We start from the raw sequence: 12,278 nt of genomic DNA, 5'->3' as shown, positions 1-12,278 counted from the left end.
GGGGTGCCAGAGGGGATCCTAGTGATGGGGCGGGCGGCGCAGGCGCAGAGAGGTTGGAAGCAGTGCAGGGTGAGCTACTGGGAGAGAAGGGAGCAGTGGGGTGGAGGTCAGTTGCGGGGTGAAGGCTGGGAGCTGAAAGGCTAGTGGGGGTGAGTCACCCCAGTGGTAATGGAGTCACAGGTGGCGTAGCGCACGCGCTCTTGGCGTGGGAGGAACATTTAACAGCTGCAGGCTCCAGGAGCTGGGCAGGAGCCCCTCCCGAGGACAGATGCGCACGTGTTCATAACGCGGCCAGGACGCCCTCCAGGCCTCTGAAGGCCACTCCTGCCTTCCCAAAGGGCCACAGCGGCCCAGATGCTCGGTGTCCCCTGGCACAGGTGCGTCCTCAATCCATTTCTGCATCGCAGGCCGCAAAAAGGTGTTGTTGAAGGACAGCCCTCTGCGGCCAGCTCCCCAGCCCCTGCGGGCTCACTTCCCCTCCCACCCGTTAGAGGGAGCCAGAGCCTGCGTGAGTTTCCATCACTTTATTTTGCAAAAATAGAAAACTCAGCAATATGCGATACAGCCGGGTGGAAGGGAGATGTAAACAGAGGGGGAAGGGGCAGCACCCTGACCCCCCCGGAGAAAAGGGGGGAGCCAGCGGGAATCTTATTTGGCAGCTAAATACAAACAGGACTGGAGGAAAGAGGATGGGGTCACAGGGGCCCTGGGCTCCCCCTCCCAAGACCCCTGGAGGAAGGGGTCGATTCCAGGGTGTAAACAAAAGCTAATAAATAAATAGAGGCTTCCTCTGGGTCAGGGTGGGACCAGCTACGCAGCACCCCTCCCTGGGCCAAGCTGCCCTGGGGTCAGGGGGGAAGGCACTAGGGGGAGAGGGAGCCCCTGGCCCCTCTGTAGTGTTGGAGGGTCCCTGCCCCGATGGCTGAGATGGGGGGCAGAGGGGGCCCAAGGCACATGGCAGGGCTGGGGGAGGGGCTTGTAACGGAGGGCACAGGGCATGCTCTGGGCTAGAGCAAAGAGGTGCTGAATGGGCCCACATCTGCCCCTTTCTCTTCTGGCCCCACAGAAACTCAGGGCCAGCCCGTCCCCACCAGGGACAGTGCACATGAGGCACCAACGGTGCGGGATGCAGCATGAGGCACCAACTGGCAGGGGCACGAGGGTGGGCTCAGCCCGGCCCCTGCACCCCCATTTGGTCTCTAGTGTTCCTGTCCGCGCCCAGAGGCCTAAGCACCTGGCAGGGGGGCAGGCTGTGAACTGGCAGGGGCTTCCTCCTGCCTGAGGGAGCTGAAGACCCTGGTGTCTGGGGGGCAGCGCGGCGATTCCAGAGTCCAGACTCACGCTCACCCCTCTGCCCTCGCTCCTTGTGAGAATAGAACAGGCACCCCCAGATTGGAGGGCGAGCCAGTCAGAGCAGGTAGGGGGGTGAGCAGCGCCCCCCACCCCCGAAACTTTGGCAAAAACAAGGAGCTGGTTTGAAGGGGTAGGGAGAAGGCAGAGCAGGTCCTCTCCCGGCCACTGGTGGTTTTTGGGAGATGGTCAGTCTGCTACCTGGAGCCCCAACCCCGACAGCGGGGAGAGTCAGGGGTCCTGGTCAGGCTGGGGGCTTTGGCTCCCTTTTCCCTTGTCCCCAGGTGCCTCATCCTCACTGGAGGACTTGGGGTGGGGGCCAGGCTGCGAGGAATCATCCTCGAACATCTCGGGGTTCTCCAGCATCTCCTGGATCAGGGGAGGCATCGGGCCAGGAATCTCCATCTTCAGAGTAATGGCCCTTTCCGCTCCTGCAAGGGAGGGAGGAGGAGAGACTCAGGGGTGGTGGAGGCCCATCCTGGTCCAGGCCACTTCCCTCACCTTTCTCAACTGCCTAGAGAGTCTTGCCACCTCTCTCCGTCCTCAGCAACTTCTTGGCTCCACTCGCTCGAGGGTTCTCACCCAACTGCCTGGACCCTTTACTTGGTCTTCTCTGCTAGGTCTGCTGCCCTTAGCCCATTCCTGCAGGCTGTCTACTCTCAGGGCACACTACTCAACACCCATCCAGTCCATGGGCCAGGTTGGCTAGTAGTTCCTAGGCCCTTCTTAAGAACATTTACAATCACAGCTGATATGAATCTAATACTGTATTCCAGACAGCCGTCTTTGCCAGTGCCGTCCAGTCCCATCAAGCTTTCGGTGAGGATGGACCATCTGCCCTGGCTGATAGAGTAGTCACTAGCCACCTGTGGCGACTCAGCTCGGCAACTGGATGGTGCAGTAGAGAGAGTGACTTTTTTAAGTGGTGCAATGCCAAGCTGCATGCTCCTGCAGCCCAAGGAAGAAGCAGGTACAGGCAGAGCCCACTCTGCAAACAAGAAAACCTGAGTCCCCAAAGTCAAGGACTTCCCCTTAAACCTCCCCACTTGTATGTGGCAAAGCTAGGGTTCCAGTGTAGACCTCCCGGTCCTTGTCTCTTCCTGTTCACCTGTCCGGGCCTGGGGGACCAGCAGCTTCAAGCAGAGAGAGGGCACCCGCCGACTCCTGACTAACCCTTGGTGCTGATGCCTCGGAGGTCTGTGATCTTCATGAGCATCCTGGGGAACATGTAAGGCTGGCTGGGCCGCCGGCGCCGGGTGTACAGCCTCAGGGCTTCTAGCAACGGCTCCTGCAGCTTGTCCACCTTTTCAGGTTCCTCTAGGTCCATGCGGTCTGGGGTGGGGAGCACAGTGGAGTGAGAGGGACAGAAAACTGACCGGGAAGGCAGTGACCGGTGGCTGATCTGCCACTGGCTCTGCCCCAGGGGCCTCCAGGCCTCAACATCTGCCCCATCGGCCAGCTGTCCTCAAGTCCCTGCACGCTCCTCGGCCACCCCTGGCTCCGCCCCTCCTTCCCCGCGGCAGCGCACAGGTGGAGCCATCCCAGGAGGGGCGCGCGCCAGGGGGCGCCCTCGCACCTCCGCAGATGAGGCAGATGGCGCTGAGCAGCCCGGTCTCCGTGTCGTCCATCTCCAGAGGGAGGAGCTGCCCGGCAAAGGCGAAGACCAGGTCCGTGAGGGGTCCAAAGCCGGCGTTGTGCATCTGCGTCCGGTTCAGGGTCAGCCCGTCGGAGAAGGTCATGGTGTCCTGCTCGGGGGTGTACCGCGTGCAGATCCGCAGCATCTGGCAGGGTGGAGGGGAGCAGGGGGGCAGAGTCAGGGCTGGCTCTGGGAAAGAACCCCGGACCCCGACCAAGAGGGCGTCCAAGGCAGGTTAAGTGCCTGGTGGGGCAGGTGTTGGAGGGAAGTATGGAGATTCGAGGCGTGTCTAAAGCAGGCCTGGGAGGCAGGTCCTGAGACGGCAGGAGGTGGCAAGGGGTCTGCTATGGTTAGGTGCCATGAGATGGTTCTGACCCTCAGGGACCCTCTCTATGCACAACAGAATGATACCATGCGTGGTCCTGCGCCACCGGCTCAAGAATTGTTCTTACAGAGAGCCTAAGGCATAGCAAGGGGTCTACAAGTCCACAGTCAGGTCTTGGGGCCAGGGTAAGGCAAAATGAGCTTGGCACTCTGGTGGAAGGGGTCTGGGGAGCCCATGATCTTTGGGGGGCTCAGATGGGTGCTTGGGATCAAGCCTCAAATCAGAGCCCGGCTCTGGCAGACATAGACATCTTGGACTTGGCCAAGCCTGGGCTGCAGGGTGCAGTAAGGGTTTCAGAAAGCTGAGAGAGAGAGAGAGAGAGAGAGAAGAGGTTGGAGTGAGCTAAGAGGAGCCGCTCGGCTGGGTGGCAGCGGCAGGTGTGGGGCCTGACCTACCAGGATGTCCAGGCAGGCAGCCTTGAGCAGAGTGATCTGGTCAGCAATGCTGAGCCCTGTAAAGCCAGGCACCCGCTTGGCAAACTCCACGATCTTGATGATGCACTTGGTGGCCAGCTCACTGAACTTGTCCCACAGCCCCAGATCCAGCTGCACCCGGTGGTCGGCACTGGAGTTCTGGGGGTGGGGATGAGAAGACAAGCTGAGGCTCACCCCTGGGACTGCCTTCTTTCTGCCAGCCCCCTAAACTCTCCCCTCTGTGTGCTCCCAGGGGCCCCCCTCCGGATGTCCTCCTGGTCTCAGCACCGGACCCCACCCGCCACCGCCGCCACCCCACTGTTCGCCAAGTGCCTGTAGGCTCCTCACCGTGGTGTACTTGCCCAGTTGACAGAGGGAGGGGAAGGTCTCCTGATGGGCTTTGCTGACCTTGGTGATAAGCTCTTCTAACTGGGGGGTCAGCTCATAGCTGTCGGGTGACCCTTCTTCCTTGACCTCTTTCTTCTTCTTGTTGCGGTCATTCCGCACAGCTGAGGGGTAGAAGAGGAGGGGGTGAGTCGGGACCCTCAGAGCTTCCCTCTGGGTGTCCCCTCCCACCCAGATTTCATCTGCTCAGTTCATGCTCAGCTCTTAGCAAGAACAGCTATTTATTCCTGGGCCCTGCCCAAGGCCTTGGCTTTCCCATCGCCTGTATCAACTCCCTTGCCCAGGCTGGCTTCTCCCCAGCCCCACCCAGGGCCCGCAGCCCCTGCCCCTCCCCAGGCCACTCAGGCTCCATCCTGCCCTTCCTGTCACCCTGCAGGAGCTGGGGGGGTGGGGTGGGGGTGGGGGGGCAGGATATGCAGGCAGCAGGATATCCACTTATAGCCTTGGCAGCACAATGGCAGGGGGGAGGCACCCCAGATCCACCTCAGGCTCAGTCCTGAGGGGGAAGGGGACTAGCAAGCCCCCCAATTCCCCACAAACCAAGGGGTAGAGGAGATCCTAATTCCCACTCAGGTACTCAGAGGCAGGCTTAATCAGCACAGAGGGAAGAAAGGGAATGGGTGGGGCCTGAAGGGTGAATGGAGCTAATCAAATAGGACTGGCCAGGGAGGAGGAGGCAGGACCTCAGGGCAGGCTGGGCTCAGAGGTCAGGGAAGAGGCGGGGCCAGTGGGGAGAGGGTGGCCACTGCAGGGCAGAATGGGAGGGCTCCTGACCAGGCCAGGGTGAGGGGGCCTACCTTCCTTGGACATGCCCACTTCGAAGCACTTCTGCAGCCGGCAGTACTGGCAGCGATTCCTTGTCACTTTGTTGATGATACAGTTTTTGTCGCGGTGACAAGTGTACACCATGTTCTTCTGGATGCTGCGGCGGAAGAAGCCCTGGAAGGCGGCGAGACCCCCCCGCCATGGGGATGCAGCTTCTGCCCACAGCTGGAGCCCCAGGGCCCGACAGGCCGGGCCGGGCCCTGGGTCCCTGCTGAGGAGGAAGGGGGTGGGCTCTGGGACCACCGGGCATCCCTTTTAAGCCCCAAAAGCTGAAGCCGAAGCAGTTCCTGGCCAGGCTAGTTGGCCAAGTGTGGAGGGGTGGTCCCTGAGACAGGATGCTGGGAGGACCAGGCTCTATCACAGGCCTGGCAGGTAGCTCCCCGGGCCTAGCCCAGTCCACTCATGAACCGCCCGGCACACAGCTTCCCGTGCCCGCCCCATGTGGGCCCACTCCGTCCCCTGGAGCCTGATCCACCCAGCCCAGGAGGTACACACCTTGCAGCCTTCACAAGAGCTGACACCATAGTGGTAGCCCGAGGACTTGTCATTGCACACGAAGCATGGCTTGTAGACCCGAGGCGGCGGAGGGGGCGAGGGGGAGCTGGGTACCATCTCTTCGGAGCTGGTGCTCTGTGTCTCCACCGCTGGGGAGAACCGAGTGATGTGAGGGCAGGGGGAGGGTGGGGAGAAGGACCCCTTAGGTCTCTAAGTCGCCTAACCACTCATCATACACACTCCATTCCATTCCACATCCTCCTCCTGCAGCCCAGCGTGAGAAGACCATCCCACCCGCAGGGCCCCTCACTGAGACCAGCCCCGGGCCTGACCGCTGCTGCACCAGTTCTGAAATTCCAAGCCAAGGCTACCGTGGACACTAACTTCTCGGGGCCTCAGCTTTCCCACCTAGACAACGGGTTACAGGGGTGATGGCCCTGTCACCTGTGATGTCTCTAGGAGCCCCTAGGCCTTTCACTGTCACTCTGGCCACTCTTGGTCAGGTGGTCTATCTCCCACCATCCTCCTCCCTAAGAGACAATAGATCTGGGGGTGGCAGGCAACTGAGCCACCTGTTGCTGGTGCTGGTGACCACCTGCTGGGATACTCTCTAAGAAGGACAGGGCCTCTTCTTCTCCCAAGCAGCACCTAGTAGAGAATCCTCCCGCTTTCCCCTCGAGTTGTTGTTAGCTACCACAGAGTAGGGGAGGCCCCTAGAGTCAAGGAGAAGCCCACGTGCTACAGAGCAGACCTGAGGTTATAGCCAAGAACACCCTGTTAGCTTTGCCAAAACAGGACTTTCTTCTACAGCACTTCTGGGGGTTTGAACTGCCAACCTTTTGACTGTTAGCAGAGTACAAGGAAGGAGTTTGTTCTACCCAAGGATTCCCCAATATATCCCCCATGATAACCCAATCAATTCTGACTCTTGTAGGCCCTAAGAGTAGAAGTGGCTCCCCAGGGTTTCCAAAATTGCAAATCTTTCAGGGAGTTGATAGCCTCATCTTTCTCAGGGGTAGCTGGTGGATTCAAACCGATGCCCTGTAGTTAGCAGCCCAATGCTTAACTCATTATGCCAGTAGGGCACCTCACGTCCTCACTTCAGAAAAACAAACCCACTGCCATCGAGCTGATTCTGACTCTCCGCAACCCTCTGTGAGGTTCATGTAGAGCAGAGGTTCTCAACCTGGGGGTCGAACAACCCTTTCACCGGGGTCGCCTGAGACCATAGGAAAACACATATTTCCAATGGCTTTAGGAACCAAGACACCGCTCCTCTATCGTCTCCAGGTGGGTCCACCCACATGCAAATATCCCCACATACGGGCTCACCACAACACGAGGAACTGTATGAAAGGGTTGCGGCATTAGGAAGGTTGAGACCCACTGATGTAGAGCTTCATCATTCTCGCTCAGATCCACCGGTGGACTTGAACCACCGACCTTGTGGTTAACAGGCCAATGCTTACTCAATAGTGCCACCAAGGAGGGCTCCTTGCTTCTCCTAAGACGGTCCCTCAAAAAACCTCCAATGTCCTTTTCCACAAAACCAGAGAGAGCACAGCAGGTGGGGTACAGATGTCAGGAAGGTGGGCTAGGGGATACAGATGCAAAGGCCTTGATGAGGTTGCAGTTAAGAGGGAGGAAGCCAGTCTGGTGCCACTCTGCAGTTAGTAGTGGGGGCAAGGTGACATCTTCTGACTAGATCTGAGAGGCTGGGGAAGGAAGGGGACATTGAGTATTTGCTCAGATCCTCGGGTATAGAAGCTGTTGGGGGGTGGGCACAGCAAATCAGAGAGGTCACGTGACAGTGGGTAACCAAGGCTAGTGGGGAAGGGGAGCTATCACTGGCCCCTCTCTCATAACCTGTGTCTTCACTCCTAAACTGTGCCAACAGCACCAACCACAGCTCAAAAGGGGTCTCAGCCGGGGGCCCAGACAGCGTGTGGCGAACACCCTGCATGAGTGCAGGTGGCGGCCCAGTAAACCTGTGTGTGGGGTTGGTCTGCAGGGGCGGGGAGCATCCGAAAGTTATTCAACTTGAAAGACCTGTTACCTACCCCTGGCGGATGTTTAATGCAAGAAAGCACTAAGACCCTCCTCCCGGAAGGAGTTGCCCCAAGAGCACCTTATTTTTAACCCGCCAGGTCATAAGTCTGCCCCAATCACAAGCAGAAACCAGAAGGAATGTCTGTCCTGGATGCTGGGGGTTCTAGGTTAGTCCACCCATCCACAGGAGGGAAGCCCCCCCCAACACACAATTAACATAAGAATCCTGCTAGGGGGAGATTCCCCAAAAACAGGGGGGGTAAAAGAGAAGGGCTCTTGGGTCAATTCAAGACTGGGGGCAGGGCACTCCAGGGGGTTGGCATGCCTTTCAGGGCCTTCTCCCCCACCCCCCCTGTCCCCTCAGGTCCTCCCAGGTGTCCACTGGAAGCACGTGTCTGTCCACGGGCCTGTGTGTGGGGTGGCACTGCTCAGTGCCCTGCTGCTGTGCTCCCTGCCCGCAGAACGCTGCTTCATTTCCTCTTAAGCAAGGCTCTGGGTGCGGTCAGAGCGGCATGGGGCAGTGTCAGCCAATTACAGGCTGGGGGCTGCAGAGAGGCAGGCCTGGGGGCAGCCTTTCCTGTTGAAATGGTATTGTCAACCCATTCTCCCCACACGCCTTGTGGCACATCCCCAGCCCCTGAACCCGAAAGTGCTTCCCATAGGTTGGGAGGGCAATCGGGCCTGGAGGGTGCCAGGAGACAAACTGAGTCCACTCAATTCCCTTTGCAGGCCGGGCAGAGAGTCACCACCAGGAAGCAGCCACTCCTGCCCACAACAGGCGGCCCCCCGCCCCCCAGCCCCTGTCGAACAGGCTGGGCCTGGGCAGGGGCCCCTGCTGAGGAGGGGGTGGACTAGGGGTTTTTCTCCTTTTAAAGCCCAAATTGCTGAAATTGAGGAAATTCCTGGCTAGGCTGTGCGGAGCTTCAAACAAACTCTTTATAACCGGCTGTAAACGCTCCCAGCTGCGAGGCACAGGCAGAGAAGCCAGGGGACTAGGAATCTGACACACACCTCTTTAGAGACACACTCTTACATGACAACAGCACACAGGACACACAAGCAGGCCCACTGATGGGCTTCTACACCTCCACCAGGCTCTGGCACAGAGGGGCTCACAGAGAGGCCTCCAGCCACCCAAGGGTGGTGGTGAATGCACACGCCACAGAGCCCACACCCACCAGCGCAGGGCTTCACATTTGCCAGGGTGCAACTCCGCCACAAGCTGAATACGAAGCCCGCCACAGCAGCACCAGGGCACCAGGGCACCAGCTGGCCCTCCCTGGGAGGACCTCATTCCACCCCTGGTTTAGACACACGGGTCTAAACAACTTTCCCCCTGACGGTGCGGTGCGGGGCCAGGTCTGAAGCTGGGTTGGTCTGCCCACCCGGACCCTGTCCTAGAGGACAAATTGTTAGTTCATATTGAAATGCAAAGACAGGCTGCCAGCCTGAACCAGGCCTGAGTCTCCACCCAGCCCCCACCCAAAGCCCTTCCTGAGAAAACTCTCTCCATCTTGCCCTCACCCCCACCTACCCCTGCAGTTCCCATCCTATTGGGCAATGAAAGGAAGGTTAAGAATTCTCAAAGTTTGGGTACAAAGCGGTAATTCCAGGCTTTCTGCACCCTTTAAATGCCACCCTTTTCGTGATTGCCCCACCCGCCACAGAGTACGGTCTCCGGTTTGCCACCTCCCTCTTCAGTCTCTCAGTCATTAAATCTGAGCAGCTCTGTTATAGAACTAGAGACAAAAAAAAAAAAAAAATAGTCGAACTTGTAAACAGCGCTGCCGAGTGCCAAGGAGCGAGGCGCGTTGGCGGGGGCTCCGTGACCCGGCGTGCGCACTCCCCCAGCGCCCGCCGCCGCCCCGCCCGCCGCCGGCTCCTTCCTAGCGAGCGCGCCCCAAGCCCCTTGTGCCCCCTTGCCGTTGACACCCGGGCTGCAAGCTCAATTCCACCCCAGGGTATACTTGCAGGGTGCTCCAGGATCCCCTCCCGGCCCCTCCCCACACCCCACCCCCGCCAGGCACTGCAGCCCAGGCTTCAAAGACGCCTCTCATCTGGACTTCATTTTACTGCCTCGCAGTCCCCAGCTTTTTATTACCGCTCTGGAAAGGGGTTCCAGGGCCCCAGGCCTGGCATCTCCCGTTTCACAGAAGGGGGAAGATGGATATTTGGGGACCCAGTAGTTGAACTACCACTGCCACCTCCAGGCCAACCCACACCACACACACACACACACACACACACACACACGGGGACTTTGTTTTAAACTTTTGGCGTCAAGTTGGGTGTTGGATACCATAGGAAAAGTCACCTCTCTTCACAACAACCGCACACGCACACTTCCAAGACTGTATCCTTTCGGAATTAGGACGGGGGGTCGGGGGCGGCATCGCCCAGCTTTCTCCCTTACACCAGCGCGGGAGGACGCACAGGATGCCCTCTCGCACACATCACTTTCCAAATCCGCCCCGCAGCCACGCAGGGGCACACGCCCTCGTGGCCTCACGCCACAAACGACTCCACACAGGGCCACCAGGGCCTGCCAACGACGTCGGAGGACGCCAGTTCGTGGAGAAACCCCCACACCCACACCCCGGAGGCAAGGTGCTGCATACGCCAGGGATTTGCCTGCTCTGCAAATAATATCGTTTACACCCCTATGTCCCACAAGGACTTTACAAACGCAACCCACGGTCCTGGGTGCTATGCCCCTTACAGGGAGCAGACTGAGGGCACAAACTACCAACAAACCTCAGTCTCTCCCTACAGCCAAGAACTTTGGAACGGCATCAACCGCACAGCCTACCTAAACACCCACCATAAAAACCACATACTCCAAACACCACAGCACACACCCAAAGGAGTCGCCAAGGCCCCCACGTTTAAAGGGCCAGTATCCCTCTCACCAACACACCCGCCTCTCACATTTAAAGGGCCAGTCTCTCTGACTGCACCCCAGTTCCACCCGTTACAAGCGGAAAGAGAGCCCCTGCCACTCCTGCACCCCACCCCTGGCCTCCGGTACCTACAGTGCAGACTGGCGGGTTGTGGCCATGCAAAGGGCTCAAGTCCTGCGAAACAGGAGCTGCCGGTGGCTCTGCGCAGCAAGCCGGCCCCGGGCCCCGCCGCTCCGTACAACCGTCGCGGGCCCGGGGCAAACGTTCCCATGCAGTCGTACATCGCGGCCAGGCTTGGAGGGGAGCTGGGTGCTGGGAACACCAAGGACCCGCAGCCGATACCCCCTCCTCCCCCGGCGGCGTCCCGCTCCTGGAGGGGGGAGGAGGAGGGCTAGCATAGGGCGCAGGGCTGCATGGGGGGTAAGGGGTGGGCGGGGAAGAGGGGGGATCCCCAGCTGGGAAAGGGGGAATGGGCGGGGCGCAAAGTCCCGGCTGCCGCTTCTGCAGCCGGGCAGCTCACTCTGGGCGCTTCGGCAGCTAGTGCTGGGGAGACCTTTTGTAAAAGCGAAGCCCGAGGGGCAGGGGGTGGGGCTTGGAGAACGGAGGGGGCCGGGCACCAAGATGAGCAGCGGAGGGAGTGGAGCGCACACACAGACACAGACACAGACGTACACTGGTTCCGCGGCGCTTGCTGGCTTGCTTATACACACATCCGTGCACGCATTTATCTTGGCAGGCACCACGCAAGCATTTGCAAATATGCAATAGTGCAAAGCCTATCCACATGTACACAAATATCAACTAAGCATACACGTGTGTGCAAGCACATCTGGCTTGGGAGAATGCTTGAAAGCCTCTCTCCACAGCCCCGGAGGCTTTGAACGCCTTTGCACATAAGCGCGTGCCCTGGTCGGGGTTGGAGGAAGAAATGGAGGAACCAAGCACACGCATTTCCTTTTCATAGAATTGCACCCCTCCCTCTCGCCAACACTCCCTTTTTCCCTCAAGTCAATAAAGGCAGAGGTGCCCGGGGTTAGGAGAACGCTGAATTTCCCCGGGACGCCCCGGTTCTCCGGAGCCCGGGAACTTGCGCTACCTACACGCCCCCCACCCCCACCCCCCTGTCATTCCCAGGCGTGGCTCCACCCTCTCCCTCCGTGCGCGCGCTGGAGGCTGCACAGTACATTCCTGCGGCTCCGCGCGTGCGGCCTCCTCCTTCCTTCCCGTCCTCCCCACCCCCGGTCCAAGGGCCGGAGCGCGCTCCCGTCTTGAACTCTCCGGGAACCCCCCTCGGGGCGGGTGGCCGGGCGCGCTCACCTCCTCCTGACCCGGCCCCGCCCCACCCCGCCCAAGCCGTCGCCAGCGCCGCCGCGGAGTCCCCCCGCCCCCTCCAGCGGGCCCGGAGTCTACCCCTCCTAGCCGGCCGGTCCTCCCTCCCGGGCCCCGAACCCCGATCCCCGCACTGACGCCTTGTAGCGCCGCAACTGCCTCTCTCGCCGCCCCTTCCTCAAGCCGAACTTGACTTTCATACCACCAAACTACCCCCAAAACGGTCCCTTCGGTGCTCACTGAGCCTCGGACAAAATTGCCCTCCTGAGTGCCAACTCTCCTCCACCGGGGTTTCTACCGTGCCCCCCCCCCCAAGTGCCCGTTGGACAATAACAGCGCTTCGCTCCTCGGGGTCTTTAAATACCCACGCCACAGGCAACAGCTGCCCCTTCCCTTTCGATGACACACTTAGTGGCCCTGCCCCTGCCGCTCTGATCTCCAAGGGCCACGCCACTATTCCCTTGGTTGCCCCTTCGGGACACTGAGCGCCC

General features: G+C 59.9%; 1 protein-coding gene across 3 annotated transcripts in view; it reads right to left on the bottom strand.

Moving 5' to 3' along the window:
• Positions 1-509: 509 nt before the first annotated feature.
• The window catches only part of RARG (retinoic acid receptor gamma), a 37,082-nt gene continuing 25,313 nt past the window's right edge, over positions 510-12,278 (bottom strand). For 2 of the 3 annotated variants that reach the window (XM_045287342.1, XM_004711340.2), the window contains 7 exons: positions 5,510-5,658; positions 4,987-5,128; positions 4,133-4,293; positions 3,767-3,943; positions 2,927-3,131; positions 2,524-2,682; positions 510-1,781 (listed from right to left, as the gene is read on the bottom strand). In XM_045287342.1, coding sequence (XP_045143277.1) covers positions 1,582-1,781; positions 2,524-2,682; positions 2,927-3,131; positions 3,767-3,943; positions 4,133-4,293; positions 4,987-5,128; positions 5,510-5,658 — 1,193 coding nt within the window. In that variant the 3' untranslated portion in view covers positions 510-1,581. Of the gene's footprint in view, positions 1,782-2,523; positions 2,683-2,926; positions 3,132-3,766; positions 3,944-4,132; positions 4,294-4,986; positions 5,129-5,509; positions 5,659-10,590; positions 10,804-12,278 lie in introns of those variants that run through there. The other variant, XM_004711341.3, reaches the window with a different exon arrangement.

This window comes from Echinops telfairi, unplaced genomic scaffold, assembly GCF_000313985.2.
Source record: "Echinops telfairi isolate 266 unplaced genomic scaffold, ASM31398v2 ScPeMD7_12;HRSCAF=54, whole genome shotgun sequence".
Classification (NCBI taxonomy): Eukaryota; Metazoa; Chordata; class Mammalia; order Afrosoricida; family Tenrecidae; genus Echinops; species Echinops telfairi.
This window is presented reverse-complemented; position numbering and strand designations above follow the sequence as displayed.